The 23,064-nt window shown below is 42.4% G+C and overlaps 1 protein-coding gene across 3 annotated transcripts in view; it reads left to right on the top strand.

Moving 5' to 3' along the window:
* Window positions 1-23,064, top strand: part of GLG1 (golgi glycoprotein 1) — a 169,329-nt gene that overhangs the window by 83,226 nt on the left and 63,039 nt on the right. For 2 of the 3 annotated variants that reach the window (XM_042856480.2, XM_005279468.5), the window contains exons 2-4: window positions 6,038-6,070; window positions 10,793-10,879; window positions 15,385-15,600. In XM_042856480.2, coding sequence (XP_042712414.1) covers window positions 6,038-6,070; window positions 10,793-10,879; window positions 15,385-15,600 — 336 coding nt within the window. Of the gene's footprint in view, window positions 1-6,037; window positions 6,071-10,792; window positions 10,880-14,034; window positions 14,084-15,384; window positions 15,601-23,064 lie in introns of all 3 variants that reach the window. The other variant, XM_042856481.2, reaches the window with a different exon arrangement.

Genomic DNA, 23,064 nt, shown 5'->3' on the forward strand with positions numbered 1-23,064 from the left:
GTCACCCTACCATCGTCAGTACCGGCTGCAGTACTTTTAGTTACTACTTCATAAAGAGTATGTCAGTGCGATAAATGCCACAAACTCCTCCCCAATGGAGATAATGCTCCATCAACACTTTCTCTTCCTTAAAGCAGGGATCTTGAATGTGTGAATGGTGGCATTTGTGAAACTGACTATGATCCTGTCCCTTCCCAATAACATAAAAACTGGAAGTGAACAAAGGAGGAGAGGAAGCTCAGCCGGCTGTTAAGAGAATCTTAGATCTCCCCAAGTCCTCACTCTATCCACAATTGGTGGTTGTCACTCTTATCTTCCTAATCCCACATCTAGCTGTGGATCATTTTCAGATAATGCTGAATCCCAAAGACGAAGGATTAAATAAAGCTTTATTTTGTATATACGTCTTAGGGAGGGCTCTGTGTATCTTGCAAATTGTGGGGTAGCAGTATACCTAACCAACTTTGTGTACCATAGAACAAAAGCTATTCATGGTCTGTCTTTAGAAGAAATTGCATGGCATTTGATAGTTCATGATATAGATTACTCCAGGGGGAATTCAGCACCACTGTACTTGTGGAGAATTCATGTCCCTGCAGATTTCTTTGCTTCCCTGCAGAAAAATGACTTTCTGACAGGGAAGCAAAGGGAAGCCACAAGAGCAGTCACATGCCTCTCCCCAGCCGTCGTTTTGGGTGTCCAGAGCAGCCAGCGGAGAGGTAAATCACCATGGCGGGGGATGAGGGGCCTGGGGATGCCCTGACTGGTGGCTTCTATCCTGTGCTGGGCTCAGCTGCTAGTTCCATCTGGGCTGGGGGTGGAGGAAGACAGGATATCCTCTTCCTCTGCAAGGAGTGGCCTGGTCCAGGTCAGAACCACCCCCCAGAAACCTCCCTGGCTGCAGGAAGCTCCACCCCCCCCCCCAGCTTCCTGCTCCCCTGTCCACCTAACCCCGATGCATCTGAACCCACCCCAGGCAGCTGTACCCAGAACCACCCCCCTCTCCTAAGTGCCTGCACCCCAAACCCACCCACCCTGATGAGACCCCCTGCACCTGGACCACACTGATGAGACCCCCTGCGCTTAGACTGCTACCCCACTGAATGCCAGCTGCACCCGGTCCCCCACCCCTGTACCCAAACCCCACCACCTGCTGAACCCAAGCACTTGAATTTCCCCCTTCCCCCAGCCACCTTCAGCTGGACCTCCACCCAGAACCCCCCAACAAAGCCCCGGTGCATCCAGATCACCCAGACTTCCCACTGAGCCACTCACACTCAGCTTGCCCCACCCAGAACCCTCTCACCTCACACCTGGGTCACAGCCAAACTAAGCCCCTCCACACTTGGATCCTGCTGGGTTGAGCCTGCCTTCCTGCACTTGGTGTGGGAGGGGCAGGACCCCACGGTCTTTCTGGGGCAGGCCCAGCCCTTGCACTGGGTCAGGGGCTGGTTCAGCCTCACTGCCCAGTCTGTGTTGGCAGGAGAGGGGGAAGAACTGCTGGGTGATCTCTCACCTCCATGCAGCCAGTAGCCTGTGCTCATTTATTTATTGACAAATAACATTTGCAGAATTTTAAAATATTGTGCTGAGAATTTTTAATTTTTTGGCACAGAATTCCCTCAGGAGTAATAAGTACAGAATTTAGTTTAAAAGGCTTTGCTGGGAGGCAGCATGGTGACACTAAGTCCTAAATCTAAAATTAGAGTCGTGACTCCTTAGTTCTGTTTTTTGAATCAAGATTGGGTGGTATTCTAAAAAATATGCTTTAGTTCAAGCACACTTATTTGGGGGAAGTTCTATGGCCTGTTAAGCAGGAAGTCAGACTACATGATCACATTGGTTTCTTATGAATTCTTAGAATCTGTGAATCTAGTTCAGCATGGGTTTTTATTATTTGTAATGCAGCATGGAAGCAAAACATTGACTTTATTTTGTGTCTATCTACTATGGGTGGTGTTCACGCCGAGGTATTGCTTTTCTTTAATTTGAATCTGGATAGTACCTTATTCTATAAATCACATATGCTGCCAAGTGTTGCTGAGTGTGAAAGGGTCTATGGAGAAATGTTTAGATAACTATGAAAAGAGGCAGCCATCCATGTTTTATAAAGCTGCTAAGAAGTGGAAGTCCTACCAGTGCCACCCCTTAATTTTGATTGAGTGTTCCATATTTTTAGTAGTCTGGTTAGGAGGTGTCAGATGAATTTGAGTCTCCACCCCTCTCTAGTTACTTAAAAGTTCCTCCTTTCTATCCCTTCTACTTTCCCTTGATTACTGCACAAGGTCTGTCTCTCTACTACTTTGTTCCTTTTTATCCAGGGATCTCAAAACCGCAGTCGTTTGGGTAGTTTCTGTGTGGTTAGCTCCAATGCCTGCCTCTGCTGTTGCCCAGAGCTTTCATAAATAGCACCATGAAACTGTTGTGATTGACTTTTTTGCTGCTGCTTGCTGCCTATAGGGTTCTGTGTAGTTAGAACCCTGCAAATCCGTGGATATCTGGACCATTTTTGACCAGATGCAGATACAAATTTTGTATCCATGCAGGGCTCTATGTATAGTAGTCTTTCATTTCACTGGGCTGCTGCTTAGGAAGCCATGTGTAGATGTAGAGCCACTGAAGTGATCTCTCTTCAGACATAGGAAAGCAGCACTGCCATGGGTTACATTTAGAAGGCCTATTTTGTAGCCATAAGGGTTAATTATTTTACTATTACAATGCCTAAGACTATATAAAAAGATTAGAGAATTATTTTCCATTTGTATGCTTGCTTTGAGCGCATCACTTTGTGTATTTTACCTGTCCATATGGATCTCTCGCTTAGTAATAGGGAGAGAAGAATCTTTATGAAGGTAGGGAAATGCGACTGTAAACAAATTGGCAGGGAGATTTGGGATCAGACGCTACCTCATCCCACCAGTAACTCATGTTTTTAAAAGACTAGATTTCTAGTTGAGATTTAAATTCTGCAGAAAGTGATGACTGAGTCCCCCACACTCATCACGTTTTCCCCCTTACCATTAGTGTGTGAATCTTTTAAACCCTGGTTTATAGCTCATCACAGCCTTCCCTAGTTTAAGCTATTGCCACTTATGAGTGAATTGGCCTTGAATGTTCCTGGGGGCACTTAGGAGCAGTTGTGCTCTTTCAGTCAGGTTGCATGCAGTTAAATATTCCTACACAATGAAAATAATATAGTTCACCCCTCTCAAGAATTAGGACAAGCAGCCCAGAATTGGACCTGAACCTACATCTCTACAGGAGAATGTTACTGTAAATAGTGCGGTACCTAAGACCACTTGACCCATCCTGCCCTTTCTAGTGAAAGCATGATTCTGTTTAACATAGCAGAAGACTCACCACAAAGTATTAGGAAAGCCAAATTTTCATTTTTTAAGTGATGAGTATTTTAATAAAAAGTTGTCTAAATCTCTCAGGTGAGTGTCCAGAGCCTATAGCACCTGTAGATATAATGTCCCACAGGAACTAAGCCCTAATCCTGTGCAGATTTGAACCTAAACTGGTGAGATTGAAGGTCACTTGGTATTGTCATAAAAACAAATAACCAAAGCAACTGAGAAGATTTCTGGGTTTGCGCGCTCTTCCTTGCAAATCTTTTTGCTTACCAGACACATTAGATCAGCCCTGCCCACCTTAGGGAAATTACAGTGCTAGCCTCCATCCTTCTGTGAAGAAACTCTATCCTTGTCTAACAGATTTGATGGCAGGTTTAATTGAGGGCATTCTGGCTCTTGCTTTTCAATTAGTTCAGTCTGAAACTGATCTATTTTGGTTCTAACCACTGTTGAATGATTAAGATGAGAGTAGAGAGGTGGAAACTTAACCTGTAAATCACAGACATTTAGTGGTTAGAAGCAGATGTAACTTTTAAAATACTGTAAATTTGACATTTCTCTGTTTTAATATTTCAATTTGGAACATACGAGCTGCAAGATGAGGAAGTTGTCAACTGGCTCTTATATTCTTTAACAAAGCTGACAGTCCAATCTTCAGGTTATCAGAAAGCTGGGAAATAGTTTTCTTGTAATGATACTGGGAGAACCATTTAAATCAAATGCTAAACCTTCAAGTGCCACTTGTATTTCTCATTTGGGTTAGAGCTGGAGAGGTAAAAATCTACCCTTTGCCTGTGTACCAAATAAGCGGAAAGTATTTAGAGGTCACAAGTAACTGCTATAAGTAAGAAGTTGGGAAGTTTCTTCTAAACTTCCTATTTTAACGTGAGCCGCTGCCATTCATTCTTGCTCTGAAGCAATATTGGGTGCATGCATGTCTCCAAATTTAAAAAGCTGTTATAGTAAGTTACTGAAACCTAATGGACTACATCTTTACTTTCCATATTTAATTGGCATGCAAGAATTACTTTAAAAATTGTTATTGGCTCCAGTGACGATTGCAGTTTTTGGAGTCTTGTTTCAGAGACCTATGGCTGTGAAAGAGCAAATAGATAATGTGGACTTAAGTATGAAAAGTAGTAGTGTTGGCTCCAGTGGAGCTATAAAGTGTTATCTGTTGATCATGGGGTCATTTTTCTGTGGGAGAAGAGACAAGTGGGTGACAGTAGGTGTCATATTCATGCCCTCTCTTTCTCAGTAGAGAGGTGACACTGGAATTGGTCTCGCTTAGGAGACCTGCCCAACCTGAATGGGGAAACTCCTAGCCCACTGATAGGGTGCTGATCTTGGGGATGGGAGACTTGTGTGTTTTGAGCATCCAGCCCAGTCTTTCAATTTTTAAAAATACTTACGGCTTTTAATGGTGTTAAATGAATTGGCACCTGCGATGAGGAAAGGAAACAAATGGCAGGTTCATTTTAAGTGAAAGTGATAAAATGGATCCCAAGATGATATCTTGAGGTCTGACCTGTCAGAGCTGAGTTGAAGTCTGGTATCAAGCACTGCACATCAGATCTACAAAATGATATTGAAGTAGATGCTGATCACATATGCATTCTTTCTCTCTTCACAGCACCATCATGGAAGAAACTTAGCTCTTCCAGAAGTTAATAGTCTTTCTCAGGTGCCAGTGACTGTAGTATCAAGACACTACTCTCATCCACTTCTATACCTGCCAAACCCTCTTATCTCTCTCTATATAGAGAAAGATAAATGTTGAAATGAGGAAAAGTCGGTCTTGCATCCTGAGCTGCTGATTCATCCTGGAGAAATGTTTCCCTTTTGCCCAGGTCTCCTGCCGAATATGTTAGAATTAGACTGGTCTGGTCTGTTTGTTAGTTAACTTATCACTTGAATTTCTATGGGGCTGAGGCAGTATTTTCATCTTTATGGATTATGGAACCCAGTATATACACACATTAAATCTAATCCATATGACACCTGAACATCAGAACCTATTCATTCCTCTTGGTGAAGGAGAGAATTCCAACTTTACCTGTTGGTCCAGGCTTCTCATCCTCCCAGAGCTGAAATATGGGACACTGCCTGCCAAGTGCAGAACACTGACCCCTGAAGTAAGGCAGCCATATCTTCTCTTCCACTTTGAATTTGGGTGGTTGTACTCCATCAGCATCTGTACCATTGGGTCTCCTTGTGCTTTTTCAGAAGTGTTCTGCCTTCTAGGCTTATAACACATGGGTAACGGAGTACAGATCAGGAGGAGCACATGAGACCTAGCTATATGGGAGCTACATGAATACTGCTCTTACTGTGCAACTTAAAGGCTGTAAAGTGAAACGGTGCCTGGAAAATTGCTGAACAGTATAACGTCTCACTAAAACTGGGATAATTATGCGGTGTTGATTTCTTTGTCAGTGAAGTCTTAGTGGCATTTATGCAGCAGCATTCTTGTTATGTAGCTTTTAAAGCTTCCTAATTACTGGCTTTTGTGAAATAACTTTCATGGTAAGAAGTAATCTTAAAACATTTTGAAAATGCAAATTTGTATCCTTAATTTTTTTTTGCAGTATTTTGAAGATTTAACATCCTCAACCTTTGGCATATGTTAACCAGTTCACGTTAGATCTGGACTAAAGCGCCTTTCTTTCTTTTTCTTTCAGCCGGACAATGAAATCTCTTCAGACTGCAACCATGTAAGTATCGGTTGATTTTCTTTGCTCTCTAGCTAGCTATAGCATTTGAAACTTACTTCCTGCGGCAACCCCTGGCTATTTTGCAGAGACCGAAAACAACACTTTCCACAAGCTGTAATGTTTTCTGTGCCAATATGGGTTCCTGGGCTGACTCTCAGCAAGGGAACATGGAGCCAATTTCTTTATCATTACACACCATCTCATTTAGGCTTTCTAAATTCAGATTTGCAGTAGGAAGGTGCTGGCTGCTTAACTCTAAATCTTCACCTGTGGATCACTTGGGTTAAGCTAGGAGTATCCAAAATTTCCAGAGTTCTCAATGTGACCTCATCTTTCATGGAGGTTGCAACTCCCAGTATGCAATGTGTGGTCTTCTCTGGAGGTGAGTTCCTTGTCTCAAGATGGAGTATTGCATGCCGAGACCCATAGTCTATGAACCACACCTGTGTTAAAGGTGAAGGTAGTTAAAATCTTTTCCGTCCTATGCATGGCCCTCAGTTGGGTAAAGTCTGAAAATCCCTGATTTAAATTGTGTGGTGTATTCAGCAACAGGTCCTCTCTGTGTAAGCTGGATCATGGAGATTGTCACAAACCATAAAAGGTAGAAAGAAGCCAGACACTGATGTATTTGTCTTGACAAAGAGCATAGAGTTGCCCAGTTAGCTCAGGAGGTAATTGTGACAGTTCCCAGGGCTGTGGGCCTTTAGCATGAGGAAACCTTGTCTATGCCTGCTGTGGGTCAGCTTCCAACTCCGCTGGCTATGGGCAATAGAGGCCCCGCTGTCCCTCTGCAAGTTAGCGGCAGGCACACTCCAACTCTTGAGTTGTCCGAGAGTCTCTCTGGAGTGTCCGGCCCCTCGTCCACTGGGCTCGCAGTATTCACAGATTTGCTGCTTCCAAAGACACAGTACAATCCCGGCTTACCAGTTCCTCCTCTGATTGCTGCTCTGCTTAACACGTAGCACTTAGATTTGTTTATGTTGAAAACAAGTCTACATTTATTTAGCAAAGCATAGAGATTCAAGAAGTAATAAGTAAAAGAATTGAAAACAAACGGTTACATATAAAATAACGCAGAGTGCATTCTTGAGCCTAGACTTAATTAACAAGATATTCATGTCTTGTAGAGTATTGCTCACCCCAAATCCTTGCCAGGCTTTATAGCCAGGCTGGCTGTGGCCCTTCTTTCATGAGAAGCATGCTGTCACATTGTCCCTTTGCACTCCCTGTGCCATCAGCCAGTTGGCACCCGAGGTTCACTGGGTCACAGGAATATTCTGAAGAGTACTGTACTCTTGCACTTAATGCTCTTAGCCTTAGAAAAATCTGATTTACACAGTCATCTTCATTCACTAAAAATCTTAACTCACATGGAAACTGCTGTTGCAACTTGGAAAAGAACACAATCAGTTTGGTTTATTGTTTCTAAAGCTATGGGAAGGTATAGTGCTTGGAGAGAGGAACATGCTGCTGAGTCTAGGACAGGTTTTCCTCAGCTTACCTTGTTTATCAATGACCAGCCTAACATTATCAAAATTCCAGATTGCCAAGCAGACACTTGGAATTCACTGTTGTAGTTGAATTCAATTTGGCAACTTTGCTAGTTTAGTATTCATTCTTAAATAAAATAATTAGATTAGTTTTTATACAGTACCAAATGTCTTTGCTAGGATTGTGCAGTGTATTTCTGAGCTCTTAACAAAGCAGATCCAGATGTGGATGAGTTTTAAATATCCTGTAAGAACAAAATGATGGACCAATACTGGACCTGAAATGTTAGGGGCATTCTCCAAGGGCCTGCTTGGTATGTGTTGACTTCATCCGTCAGGCCTGTTGTGATCCTGTAGGTTCATAGATTCCACGGCCAGAAGAGACCATGGTGACCATCTAGTCTGCCCTCCTCCTAGCACAGGCCAGACAACTGCCCCACTTTTTCTTCCTGATGTAATAGGCTGTAGAAAGCCCAGGTTCTTGCTGCTACAACCAAGGCTTCAGATCCAACAACTTCAGAATCCTAGATTCCCTATCCCCACCACAAATAAATAAAAAGGAACCAGCTCCTAGTATGTCAGAACTAAAACACTCCCAGCAGCCCAGTCTGGATCCACAGCCCATAGCCATTCTGTTACGACTGGTGCTGCAAAGAAGACATGGTGCCAAGAGGTCCCCTCATCATGGCCCAATGCATAGAACAGATGATAAAAATACCGAAGGGGTCATGCATAAAAATATCCCTGGGTGCACAGGGTGTGGGATTGAGAATCAAATGTGTTTTGCATCTGATAATTGATATAGTGTTCTCCCTTCCCCTGCTCTGCCCGGAGAGTCCCTCAGATCAGAGTTGCACCTTGGCTCCTACCAGGGAAGTTAAGGCTTTATCCAAACTTCATGTCTGTGAACAATCCTGCATTTCCCAGCATTCCTTGGTCTGCAGTCTTTGGTTGCATTCTCACTCATCTCCTGTGAAAGCATTTGATCTAGTTTATAGGCACTCAGACCTGTGAGCTTTCATCTGAGGGAAAGTCATCTTGGTAGTTCCTTGATCTGGGAGTCTCCTGTTAAGTCTGTTATTCCAGTATCAGTACGTTCTTGCCATCTCTAATGTTAACCTCCCAGTTCATGGTGGAGGTGTGTCTAAAGTCCTTCCCCACCACCCATCTTTGGGCTTCTCCTGTGCATTAGCATCAAATGATGGTGGCTCTTATGGCTTTTTCATACCTTTCTGAAAGACCTAAGCACAAATCTCCCCCCTTTCTAGAATACCCTAAGGACCTGTCATCTCCATGTCTGATCTTTCAAGTACTGGAGTTGAGGGAGTGGAAGAAATACATAGGACTGTTGTTCCTGTGTCATCTTTAATGCTCTGTATGCTGCTGCCTCTGCCTTCTGAAGACTTTTAAACAGAGTTGTCCTACTTAGGCAGCAGACGTGCTGTCATCTAATTATTTTTTTGATTTTTTTTTTTGTTTTATCAAGTGTTGATGTATAATGCAGGTCTAACACAATATTGGCTTGACCCCTTAATAGATTTTGTCACAAGTACAAAATATGTGTTTGAAATATACATTTTGTGGCTTAAACTCCTGGTGCTTCTGGAGAGAAGTGCAATAGAATAAGCTAGTAGTGACAACTGGGATATGAGGCCAGACTAGCTCTGGTCTGTTACCAAGTTTTTTGAATTCTTGCTGCCTTGTCTTATATTTCTTCCTTTAAATTGATCTACTGCTGAGGTGCCATAGGGCAGCTGGAACAGCCATGTTTATGGAGAGCATAATGTGCTAAAAGTGAAATTCATTTTCGATCAGTATAAACAATTAGATCGTATTTGATCAACTAATCCCAGACACTCTCCTGGCGGGGCAGTGACATACAGGAGTTTGGGTGTTAACTAGATCTGTTGTACTGCTGAAATGCCATTAGTCTTTTGAAGAGAGAACCCCTAAATTTTAATGGCGTGCCATCACAACACAATTTGTCCTAGATGTTATCTTGTTAATAGCCTTCTGAAGTGGGAAGTGAATGAGCAGCTGACTGGAATCTCCTTTCCAGCCAGGCTGGAGTTAGAAGGTTTCTGGCATGAATCCAGTTCATACTGAGTGCATCACTGTATCTGCATAGAGCAGGGGTAGGCAACCGATAGCACGCGTGCCAAAGGCAGCACACGAGCTGATTTTCAGTGGCACTCGCACTGCCCGGGTCCTGGCCACCTGTCCGGGGGGCTCTGCATTTTAATTTAATTTTAAATGAAACTTCTTAAACATTTTAAAAACCTTATTTACTTTACATACAACAATAGTTTAGTTGTATATTATAGACTTAAAGAAAGACCTTCTAAAAACGTTAAAATTTATTAGTGGCACGCAAAACCTTAAATTAGAGTGAATAAATGAAGGCTCGGCACACCACTTCTGAAAGGTTGCCAACTCCTGGCATAGAGAATACTATGTTACACAACTAATACAGAAAGATTAGTGAATTGAATGCATTACTTTGCTAAAAGCTCAGCAGGTGTTAACTTAGGATGTCTTCATTGTCTTATAAACAAAGATCGTGATTCAGAAAATGGATTCATTGGTACCTTTCCTTTTAATGATTCGATTAATGATCATATGTAGAAATTTTGGCTTTGGCAATCGTTTGCTTAAAACGTCGGACGATAGATGGATGACTATTGAGGTCCCTTCCAACCCTGATATTCTATTACTATATAAGACTGTAATAAATGTAATTGATGGACTTTTTCTGCATAGCTTTAGATATGACCGAAGAATGAAGCTCATGCATAATGAACCACAGTAAGGGCTTGTCTACATTACCTGCCGAATGGGCAGGCAGCGATCGATCCAATGGGGGGTTGATTTATCACATCTAGTATAGACGCAATAAATCGACCGCTGAGCACTCTCCCGTCGACTCCGGTACTCCACCAGAACAAGAAGCGCAAGCGGAGTTGACAGGAGAGCGTTAGCTGTCGACTTACCACAGTGAAGACACCACGGTAAGTAGATCTAAGTACATCGACTACAGCTACGCTATTCACATAGCTGAAGTTGCATATCTTACATCGACCCTGTGCGGTAGGGTAGGCAAGCCCTAAATGTATGTGAAGGAGATTGCCTCAGTTTCTGTTTTAGTCTGAAGCTAAAAAAATCTGTATCATCCATAGGTGCAAAACTTCCAACCCTCCCTATACAAAATAATGCATTCTCTCTTTTTATTTAGCTGTTGTGGAACTACAAGTTGAACCTGACTACAGACCTGAAGTTTGAATCCGTGGCCAGAGAGGTCTGTAAGTCCACCATAGCAGAGGTGAGCGTGAAGAAAGGGGATGGCTTCATCTTTGTTATATTAGTGGATGGTTCTTACCCCTCTGCCACCAAAGCAAAAACACTTCAAATCCACCTAAAGAACACTTAGAGTTTGTCTAGATTGGGGAAAATGAGTGGTATGCTAAAATGATAGCTAATTGGTAATTAACGCAGTTTAAACACTGCTTAGAACCTAATATAGACAAAGATGTTAAAAAAATGTGTTAGCTGAATCAGTCTAGACAAGCTCTGTCTATGGGGAGATTTAACTGACAATAGACCATGTCCCGTCTTCCACATTTGGGGGGGAAGGAAAGAGGAGGGGAGGGGAGGCTGGTTCCTGGGGATATCATTTGATATTTGCAGAAATGTCTAACTTGAGTGGTAGCAAGTGGTTGGATAGGAAGAATGATAGGAACAGAATAAAGAGAAATGATAAACTAAGAACTCCTCAGTTCCTGCTTGACCTATCACAAATCCACAGGGACTGGTCTATGGGCCCAGTCCCTTGGAAATGACCTCTTTTAGTGTGCTGCACCCCAAGGACCCACACAGTTCCATAAGGGCAGGCCCGTGGCTTCCAAGACTCTGAAATTGGGCCTTCCACAATCCCTTTCTCTACGTGGCTCCCTGCAAAAATCCAGCCAAAACAATCTCCTGTGGGAGGCTTGTACTGTGCCCCTTCCCGGCACAATGTTCTCAGTATTTGCAGCAACAACAGCAGCATTTTCAAAGCAAGGGAACAATTTATTAGTCATCAAGCATACAGAATCTGAAAGTCCTTAGATTAGTGCAGAGAGACACAGGTTAAGACATGGTCCATGCTGGCCCAACTTGTGTAATCAGCCAGCCAAGCTATTATGGAATCCATTTCTCTGTCTGCTTTTCAGTCCCCAAGGAGAACTTCTGTCCCCTACTGTGCCCGAAGGCCAGCCCTTGTCCCAGCCACTTGACACCTTGCCCCTTTTTCCCTCTACCTGGGGCCTTTGCTCCGTTTTCCTGTCTAAAAGTGGAGGAAATCTACTACTACTTGGTCATTGGTTGCTAACTATAACTGTCCTGTCCATTGGGGTTCCCATTGTTTTTCTGAATTATCCATTTATGTGGGTTGGTTCCCGCCAGTTGTTTAATGACCCATTCATTCCACCACAGACAGCTAAATGAGAAACACCTCAGGTCTGCCCCCAAGAGCGGATCTGACCCTTTGCACCCCCTGGATAGGAATGCAGAGTACATTGGGAAAGTGAGGCACACACAGGAATTATAAAAATATTAGATTCCCACTTTGTCACACCTTCCGCCAGGTGTTTTGTGTAGATTGGATTCTTCCATTCTTTACTGAGTACTAACAGCCGCTCCATACTTAAGGTTGCAACTGAGTTTCCATTACAAACCTCATTTTCCATGTTCCCTTCCCCAGTAAAATCCATGTGTCATATTGGCATCAAAATTGGTTAGCTAGGTCTGGGATCAAAGTAGAATTTTTCTTTTTAATTTGAAGTGGTTCAAACAACGGGTTCCTGAATGATGGAACTCTTCTATTTTTAGCTTGCCCTAAGAGTTAGTCATCTAGTTTGTGTTGCACTGCAAGGCACTCTGCTGTGTTTGGAAGTTATAGCTACAAATATCTCTACAAGCTGACACTTTGCAGTCAGAGCTAAGCCAAATGCTTTCTATTTTCAGCTCTTTGGTTTCTGTAATAGAGCTGCTGCAGAATTTTTACAATCCAGGCATGTTTGAGATTGCTCCCTTATCAAAGCACAGTTAATTTCCATGTTTATACGATGACTGTCTAGCATTGTTGTAAACATTACACTATAAATCTTAGATAAAAGCTCCTAAATGCAGTGGAGAAAGACACTGAATTTTAATTGTACATGAACTGCCATAATCTTCCTCTTATATAATTTTATGGTGAATAATTATACAAACAGGTGGCATCCTGGTTTTATAAAATTCCAGTTTGATTTTAAAATCAATCATACATGCTACAACTCTTATTGATATTTAACAGCAAAGTAGATGCATGAAACGATCTTGGTTTAGCATTGGATAATGTAGATTATCAACCTGAAATTTTGCAAACTGACTAATAAGAAAAAAAAGAGAGCTTTTAATAGACCACCCTTTAAAATGTTTAAGAATTAAAAAGTCATACCATACCTTTCTATTGGGGGAACATGACTTCAAATTTTTATTTAGTACGTTAAATACCAATTTGAATTGTCCTGTTCCGTTCCTGACCACTTTGGCTACATTTTGATTTTAATATCTTGTGATTTTTTTCGAAAGCCCTTGAGGGAATTAGGTGACCAACTTCCATTGGAAGTCACCAGGAATTAAGCACTCTAAAAGTTTTCTATTAAAATGGTTAATGCTAATGTGAAATGGTAGTCAAATTGACAAATAATATTATGGTTGTATAAGCATTTGGCCAAGAGTTTAACCCATGATAACATGACGTCCTTTAGAGCCAAAAATGGGGTTTCTTTAGAAGTGGCCAGAAGCAGCAACCTAGTACTTGCTGTGATCTCTGCACAGTTTACTGAGCTAGACCCCATCTTTAAAACTGAATTATTTGCACTTAACTCAAAAGAAATTATGTATTTTGTCTGGTCTTTAGTGTTCTCACCCAACAACTCTTTTATAACTGTAATTTTTCTAGGGGTTATATAGGTTGAAATTGCACTATATTTTTAATGTTAGATTAACCTTACGAATTAGGTTTTTAAATGGCCACATGCTATAGTTAGCTGGTATATTTAGAAAATAATTGATTGATAGATTATCAGGCAAAAAGGAATCATTGTGATCATCTAGATTGACCTACTACATAACACAGTCCAGAGAACTTCCCTGAATTAATTCCTGTTTGACCTAGAGAATATTTTATGTCTAGCTTCAACTACCAGCCATTTGTTACTGTTTATACCTCCGTCTGCTAGCTGGAAGAGCTCTTTATTATCAAATTTGTTCCCCGGTGTAGGCACTTATATGATCAAGTCACCCGTTAACCTTCTCTTTGATAAACTAAATAGATTAACCTCCCGGAGTCTATCACTATAAGATATGTTTTTCAGTCCTTTAATCATTCTCATGGCTCTTCTCTGAACACTCTCCAATTTATCAACATCCTTCTTAAATTGTGGACACCAGAACAGGACACAGTGTTCAACTAGCAGTTGCACCAGTGAGAAATACAGAGGTAATATAAACTCTCTACTACTACCGAATAAGTCCACTGTTGGTACATCCAGTGATCACATTAGCCCTTTTGGTCATTGTATTACACTAGGAGCTTATTTTCAGCTGATGTATTCACCATGACCCCCAAGTCTCTTTCAGAGTCAGTTTCCCAGGATAGAGACCCCCTTCTTGTAATTGTGGCCTGTATTCGTTGTTTCTAGATGTATAACTTTAGATTTGGCTGTATTGAATTGAAACAGCTTGGTAAGCAGGGCACAAGCAATCCAGATCACTCTGTCCTCTTCATTATTTACCATTCTGTTCCAGTCTGCGTCATCTGTAAACTTGATCAATAATGATTTTGTTTTATTACAAGACAAAGCAGAACTTGAATCTTGATGATTTTGTTTTGTTTATTAACTAGCATATAGCCAAGAAATGATCCCTCTGGGACCCCACTAGAAACGTACCCACTTGATGATTCCCACATACAATTACACTTTGAGACTTCAGTCAGTTTTTAATGTATTTAATATGTTGATTTTGTTTGTTAAAAAAATGTTGTGCAGTACCAAGTCAAATGCCTTACTGAAGTCTTAAGTAAATTACATTGACACTATTACCTTTGTCAACCAAATTTGTACGCTTATCAAAAAGATATTGTTAGTTTGACAAGGTCTACCTTACATAAACCCATGTTACTTAGCCCTTATTATATTACTCTCCTTTAATTCTTTATTAATTGAGTTCCATATCAGCTGTTTAGTTATTTTGCCTAGGAATGATCTCAGGCTGACTGGCCTGCAGTTACTCAAGTTGTCCTTTTTACCCTTTGTTATTATTGGCACAACATTAGCTTTCTTGCAGTCCTCTGGAACTTACCTAGTGCTCCAGGACTTACTGAAAATCAAATTAACAGTCCAGAGCTGCTTGGCTGGATCTTTTAAAACTCTCTGGGTATATCTACCCAGAATTTTGGAGTGGGAGTGAGCCTGCCAGCCCAGGTCAACAGATTCGGGCTAGCGCTCTAAGTATAGCTGTAGAGACAGCATTCTGAATTTGTGATTTGGGCTCTGAAGCCCACCTCCCACACTAGTGTTCCAGCCTGAGCCACAGCTTCAGAATACTGTGTACACAGTCATTTAGTGCTAGTGAGAGCCCCACTAGCCTAATCTATTGCCTTGGGCTGGACTCTCACTACTGCTTGGCCCAAACTGATGTGTAGACATAACTTTCATCACACCGTTTGTACACATGCTGATTCTAAAAATGTTCAACTGCTCCTACTAAATAATTGAACACAACTCTTTCTCTGAACAGATCAAAGAATGTGCAGATGAGTTAGCTGGGAAAGGCTATTTGGTGTCCTGTTTGGTGGACCATAGAGGTAACATCACTGAATACCAGTGTCACCAGTATATCACCAAAATGACAGCCATCATCTTCAGTGATTACCGTCTGATCTGTGGCTTCATGGATGATTGCAAGAATGATATTAACGTCCTCAAATGTGGCAGCATTCGACCTGGAGAAAAGGTATCCACAGAGCAGGTGGATGGGAAGTGGGTTCATAAAGATGATACTCGGGGAAATTGGATGCTATTGTGGGACTTATATGTACACCAGACTTAATTATAATGACTGAAAACCAACAAAAGCGACACAAGCTACAAAAAAAGTGATGTGTTCCTGCTTACAGTGATTACCTCTTTAACAAGTTGTCTCAATTATTGTTAATGCTTGAAGTACTTTACTGACATGTTAGGAAAAATGCTGTCGTACTTGCTCCCACCTCAGCTGCGATTGATTTGTCTCCACTCCCACCAGACCTCCAACACAATTTAAAATAGTAAACAAATTATGTCTTTGGTCACGCTTATGTGACTTTTGCTTTATATGGTGAATCTTACAGTCAGGATTTAGTCTCCAGACAAACTTCTCTGTTCCTTGATGCATACTGTCAAATCTGATCTAGGAAAGTCTTTAGTGTAGGGGAGGCTGCTCGTGTGGCCTGCCAAACCCATCCTCCTTTCTCAGGGGGGTTTAAATTTGGTACAAGACGAAGCAGAACTTGAATCTTGCTGTGCAGATGTCTTCATGGGCCTTGGTTTGTGTTTTTTTGCAGCATACCATTTGCTGCAAGAAGAAAGAGAATGTTTGGTAGAAGGGTTTTTTGGAATCTCTGGTGTATTTAAGTGATGTTGTTCACTAGTAGTGTACTGTTTTTATGAATTAAAAAGTCCACTTGTCCTTTCACCCTCCATTGGTTAATTTCCAGGCTGTTAAAATAGACTATGCTGTCCCTGCTAATGCCCTCTTCATTCCATTATGATAGAAGAGCTGCGCATATCAGTTTGAGTGTTTTAATATTTGTTCCTGATTGGTTGGTCAGCCCTGATCACATCTTGCAGCAACCTGTCTGACTGCACAGCTTCTCATTTCACTGGAAGTGTGGGGCAGTAGCCAGTTTAGACAAGCTATATCCACTTCAACGCTGATTGTTCATTAATGAACCATTTAAAGACACCAAAAGTTTGTGGTAGGATAGTTGGCGGAAGTAGGAAGGATTTCTAGGTACTACCTCCACATTCCTATTTCAGTGGAGCTTATGTAATCAACATTATGGTACTGTTTGAGTCAGTGAACTGTTACTTTATCCCTTGTCATCAACTTACCCATAAAGTTAAACTTGTCTAAACTTTGTACAGTGCTTTGAAATACAAAGTCCTTAACATTAATTACATTGCTAGAGGTTGAATCAGCCACTCATGGAGCGGTGAAAAGGTGCTGTCCTAGAAAATAGAACTGTTTCTTGGTGGAGATGCAGATGTGGTGCTTTGCTGCTCCAGTGAGACCTTCACTGGCATTAGCAGATCCTTTACTGTGCAGCATCTTAAATTGCAATGCAAGTGCGGACAGGAAGGTTGTATAACTGAACAGCAGGAAGTGCAAGTAGGTACTACTTAGACCAGCTTGTTCTGAGTGTGTTCCTAGTCTGGGGAAATGTGAAACTGGCAGGCCCCTAGAGCTTTGGATTGGTAATTGTCTTTGAGTACTTTTCAGCAACCTTGTTTCATTTTTGGAGAAATCATCTGTTTTTGTCCTTTTAAACTGGAAGGTCTTTGGGATAGAGACTTAAATCACAAGTATGGTATTGGTCCCCTCTACTGAGCTCGGCACTTAACTATGGTTTAACCAAATTAAAATATTTATAGAACCAGTGAAAGAATCTAGCTGAGAGGGAGAATAATAAGAGTGCTGAAATCATAGAATATTAGGATTGGAAGGGACCTCAGGAGCGCATCTAGTCCAACCCCCTGCTCCAAGCAGGACCATCCCCAGACAGATTTTTACCCCAGTTCCCTAAATGGCCCCCTCAAGGATTGAACTCTCAACCCTGGGTTTAGCAGGCCAATGCTCAAACCACTGCGCTATTTCCACCCCCGTGCTTCACCACCCTCCTAGTGAAAAAGTTTTTCCTAATATCCAACCTAAACTTCCCCCATTGCAACTTGAGACCATTACTCCTTGTTCTGTCATCTTCTACCACTGAGAACAGTCTAGATCCATCCTCTTCGGAACCCCCTTTCAGGTAGTTGAAAGAGGCTATCAAATCCCCCCTCATTCTTCTCTTCTGCAGACTAAACAATCCCAGTTTCCTCAGCCTCTCCTCATAAGTCATGTGCTCCAGCCTCCTAATCATTTTTGTTGCCCTCCGCTCGACTTTCCAATTTTTCCACATCCTTCTTGTAGTGTAGGGCCCCAAACTGGACACAGTGCTCCAGATGAGGCCTCACCAATGCCGAACAGAGGGGAATGATCACATCCCTCAATCTTCTGGCAATGTCCCTACTTATAAAACCCAAAATGCCATTAGCCTTCTTGGCAACAAGGGCACACTGTCGACTCATATCCAGCTTCTCGTCCCCTTTAACTCCTAGGTCCTTTTCTGCAGAACTGCTGCCTAGCCATTCGTTCCCTAGTCTGTAGCAGTGCATGGGATTCTTCCATCCTAAGTGCAAGACTATGCACTTGTCCTTGTTGAACCTCATCAGGTTTCTTTTGGCCCAATCCTCTAATTTGCCTAGGTCCCTCTGAATCCTATCCCTACACTCCTGCGTATCTACCACTCCTCCCAGTTTAGTGTCACCTACAAACTTGCTGAGAGTGCAGTCCACGTCATCCTCCAGATCATTAATGAAGATATTGAACAAAACCGGCCCCAGGACCGACCCTTGGGTCACTCTGCTTGATACTGGCTGCCAATTAGACATGGAGCCATTGATCACTACCTGTTGAGCCTGACCATCTAGCCAGCTTTCTATCCACCTTATAGTCCATCCAGCCCATACTTCTTTAACTTGGCGGCAAGAATACTGTGGGAGACCGTATCAAAAGCTTTGCTAAAGTCAAGGAATAACACATCCACTGCTTTCCCCTCATCCACAGACCCAGTTATCTCCTCATAGAAGTCAGTTAGGTTAGTCAGGCATGACTTGCCCTTGGTGAATCCATGCTGACTGTTCCTGATCACTTTCCTCTCCTCTACGTGTTTTATAATTGATTCCTTGAGGACCTGCTCCATGATTTTTCCAGGGACTGAGATGAGGCTGACTGGCCTGTAGTTCCCTGGATCATCCTCCTTCCCTTTTTTAAGGATGGGCACTACATTAGCCTTTTTCCAGTCATCCGGGACCTCCCCCGATCGCCATGAGTTTTCAAAGATAATGGCCAATGGCTCTACAATCACATCTGCCAACTCCTTTAGCACCCTCGGATGCAGCGCATCCGGCCCCATGGATTTGTGCTCGTCCAGCTTTTTAAAATAATCTCGAACCACTTCTTTCTCCACAGAGGGCTGGTCACCTCCTCCCCATGCTGTGCTGCCCAGTGCAGGAGTCTGCGAGCTGACCTTGTGCGTGAAGATGGAGCCAAAAAAAGCATTGAGTACATTAGCTTTTTCCACATCCTCTGTCACTAGGTTGCCTCTCTCATTCAGTAAGGGGCCCACATTTTCCTTGATTTTCTTCTTGTTGCTAACATACCTGAAGAAACCCTTCTTGTTACTCTTAACATCTGTTGCTCACTGCAACTTCAAGTGCGATTTGGCCTTCCTGATTTCACTCCTGCATGCCTGAGCAATATTTTTATACTCCTCCCTGGTCATTTGTCCAATCTTCCACTTCTTGTAAGCTTTTTTTGTGTGTTTAAGATTAGCAAGGATTTCACTGTTAAGCCAGGCTGGTCGCCTTCCATATTTACTATTCTTTCTATACATTGGGATGGTTTCTTCCTGCAACCTCAATAAGGATTCTTTAAAATGCACTCCAGCTCTCCATCAGTGAATTGATGTAACTATGGGTTTAATACACAGCCTCTGTACACCTGTGGTGTGAGACTGGACAGCTATCTAGCCCTCACTTTTATGGAGGTGAACGCCATGGGACCACCAGGCCCCTTCATATCAGGCTACTGCCAAGTAAAATATTTGCTCATTCATAACTTTATTATATGTCATTGGCATAAACTGGCTTCACTTTTTTTTTCACTTGACTTGCATTAGAGCAGAATTTCTAGGACTAAGGCCATATCTACACTACGGGCGCTCCAGCACTGCAGCTGTGCCGCCGCATAGCATTATAGCATAGACACGACACATTTTTTGGTGGTGGCTGCACTGATACTTTTCCCAAAAATACTTAATTAACTTTAGGAAAAACTAATAAATATGCACATATACATGTCCAAATCATTGTAATTTATTCATGTAGAGGTTTTTTGCAGACTTAATAATAAAAATAATGCTGTGAAAAGTGATAGCTGTATGTTAATATCACTTAGTAGCTACCTGGGAGGCTATGAAAATAAGTGATATTAACAAACATACAAGTATCACTTTTCACAGCCTCCCAGTTAGCTAGTAAGTCTGCTCTGAGAAGTGGTACTTGCATGTTTGTTAATATACTTCTCTCAGCAAGCCCCAGGACCCATTAAGCTCCAGATGGGGAGGCCAGAAGAGGAGGCAGTGGGGGCCAAGGGGGATGGGGGAAGGCAGCGGGGAGCCAGGGGCAATGGAGGTGGTTAGTGAGCCCTGCTGCTGCATGGCCTGAACAAGGGGTTGGTGGCTGGGGTGGGGGGGGATCAGTGCCCACGGCCAAAACTGGGGGCAGGAACTGTATCCCTGGAGCCAGAGCTGTGGGTCAGTGCCCAGGATCACCTGGTGCTCTGTGATCGGAACCATGGTCTGGAGGCTGAAGCCCCATGACTGGAGGCCAGGGCCGCGTGGCCGGGGAGTCAGCACCCCTAACCCAACTACCAGAGCTCAGGGCTGCATGGCCAGGCTCCTGAAGTTCTGCCGCTGGAGCCCACCGCCCAAAACCCTTCCCCCCACCAATGTAGGTCGAGAACTCATCTTGCTCTTGTAGCGCTGTGCCCTGCTTGTGTCAGGAAGGGAGGGAGAGGGGCCAGTGGTCCCCATGCCCCCGCCCATCACCACTCAGAAAGCTGTCGTAGCCACATGAAAAGTCCTGGCCGCTATTGAGAAACACTGGCATAGACCCTTCCTTTAGTGATGGAAGGGTTTTTTCAGTCTCTAGTTAATTCACCTTTCTGAGCTGGTAGTTAGGTCAGCAGCATCATTCTTCTGCTGATGTAGCCCCATGTATACTGAGGGTTAGGTTGGCTTAACTGCAGCTGTCTGAGTTAAGAATTTGTCATTTAATGACAGCAATGTAGCTGGTCGCTCTAAATTTTTCAGTGTAGAGAAGGCCTAGGACTCTCTTCCAGCCCTTGTTGTCTTACCTTTCCTTTTCTGTAAACTCTCTCCTCTGGTTTATCCCTTTATCTGCTCTCTAGTCCATTTTATTCCATCTCATAATTTCTTCTGGCTTGTTGCGTGTTTTGCCCTCTATCTGCTGGGTTGTACCTCCTGCTGTTCTGTTTCTTGTGTGAGCAACAGAGTTCAGTTTATGTTTCCTGATTTCAGACTTCATTTTGCTGCATGTATCAGAAAGGAGCGTGTGTGGAAAGCAGTAAAAGTGCCATTGTATATTACAGCTGCATGCTCGGCCCATTTTCTGCTGACAGTGAGCATACTTATGTCTCCTTTCCTCTCACCTGGATGTTGTGCTGTGTCATGAGTTTGGTTCCCTGGTGTTTAATCCCTGCTTTGTTTTATACAATAGAAGCTTAATGTGATACTCTTTTCACTGAGAATTGTGGTGGCAGCTGAGCCTTTTTCCTTCAGATCTGTCGTCTGTCAGCATAAGCCAGCCATTTCTCTGACCTTTGTCTATATACACACACACGTGCACCAATTTAACTAAATGTGTGTGATTCAACCTGTTTAGTTTAAACTGGTGCAAATTTGTATCTAGACAAGGCCTCTTTCTGAGCTGGCTTAGACACTGTTTTCTTCCCAAGGTTATTAAAAGTGACATCAGTTTTAAAAAAAAATCACACTTCTCTCAGGGTAGTTTACTTGCTAGTTTTACAGGTAACATTTAAGATCACTGTAAGAGATTAGGGGAATATAATATTTCTTTTTTCTGTTTTTCAATTAGCTTTGGGCCTAGTCAGTATCACTGTTGTGTAGGTCTTTAACACAGCAACAGAGAAAAACAAAGTTAAATAGGAAAATGATAATTAAAAAGAAGACATGAGTGAAGGGTTGCATAGTTCCTTGCGCTACCTTTAACTCTTTTTTTAAACTGACTAGACTTCAAATAGACAGCATCTCTTTATTTTTGGTTTCCACTACTGGCTACTTAAAGCTGCTAAAGTGGGATTTGTAGTAGAACCACTGGGAAATGGTTGGTTTTCTATAGATTAGTTATTTTGGTTCAGACGGGTCATCTGTCTGGCTTCTTGTGCTAGCTATTGACTACTTGCACAGCACTCGGCTTGAACGACAAAGATACTGGTCAGTTTGACTTTCGGCTTTCCTACACAAGCATAATGCAGGTGTTTCTGCTCCAGCTGGCTAGAGGGGGCGACTGGACAGTAATAGAAAGCACCTAGTCCCTGTGTTATTCCAGAACATATGCTGCTCCTACCCCATTGGTGCAGCTTCCCATCTTTACTTTATCTATTTTCTCCCAATCTCTGCACTGCATCCTCCACTCCTTGGTTTTCTTTTGTCCCCTTTTCATTCCTAGCTCACCCCAGTGCTTCTGCAACTAGAGCAACAGGAATTTTATGCACAAGTCAAATTTTACTCTTTAGACACCCCATGTTCCCCACCCACCTCGGAGGGTTTTGAAAATGAGAGGGAGAAGTAAACACCAACAGGAATTGCACATACAGGTTGAATTTTGCATAGGCCACATTTTATAGAAATCTGTTTTAGGAATGCGTTAAAGCTTTAAAACTATCCCGTGTCTTCCTGGGGAAAAAAGGTGTCTTGGGCATCAAGTCCAGCCAAGATGGCCTTAAAAAGAGGGAAAAATTAAAACTAATACATTGTAAAACAGTTCTAAAAATTACCTTAAATGCCATATTTTAAATTTTTTCAATGCATTCCATAGGTTGATATGCTCTATTCACCCTGGGGAAAGTTGGTTAGCCCCCTTTTTTTGATGATCTAAAGTTTCCATGTCTAACTTGGCAGGATTTCAAGATATTGGACTATAAATCTGTCTATGCAGGAATGAATTACCTATGTTTTTCAGACCTGTGCAACCTTAGGTGAAATTCCCAATTTGTGGGTAGTGGGAGAGAAGAGGCATGTTGATATTTTTTAAATTGCTGGAAGCTGCTGTGTATCCTTTAGAATTTTGGAAATACTTATGGCAAAGATGCATTAGTGAGCAGAGTGCTCGTGTAGGTGTATGATAAATGCAATTTATCACATGGCTCTGCACTGCAGCTAGAGCTTAATGAGTAATGCAGTCATTCTGAACTCATTTTTTGTCACCTTTCTGTGTGCTTCTGTCAAACTGCGTTAAAATACTATTATGGTTGCATGTTTAAGTACACTTGAATCATAGAATATCAGGGTTG

The sequence above is a fragment of the Chrysemys picta genome, chromosome 14 (genome assembly GCF_011386835.1).
Source record: "Chrysemys picta bellii isolate R12L10 chromosome 14, ASM1138683v2, whole genome shotgun sequence".
Lineage (NCBI taxonomy): Eukaryota > Metazoa > Chordata > Testudines > Emydidae > Chrysemys > Chrysemys picta.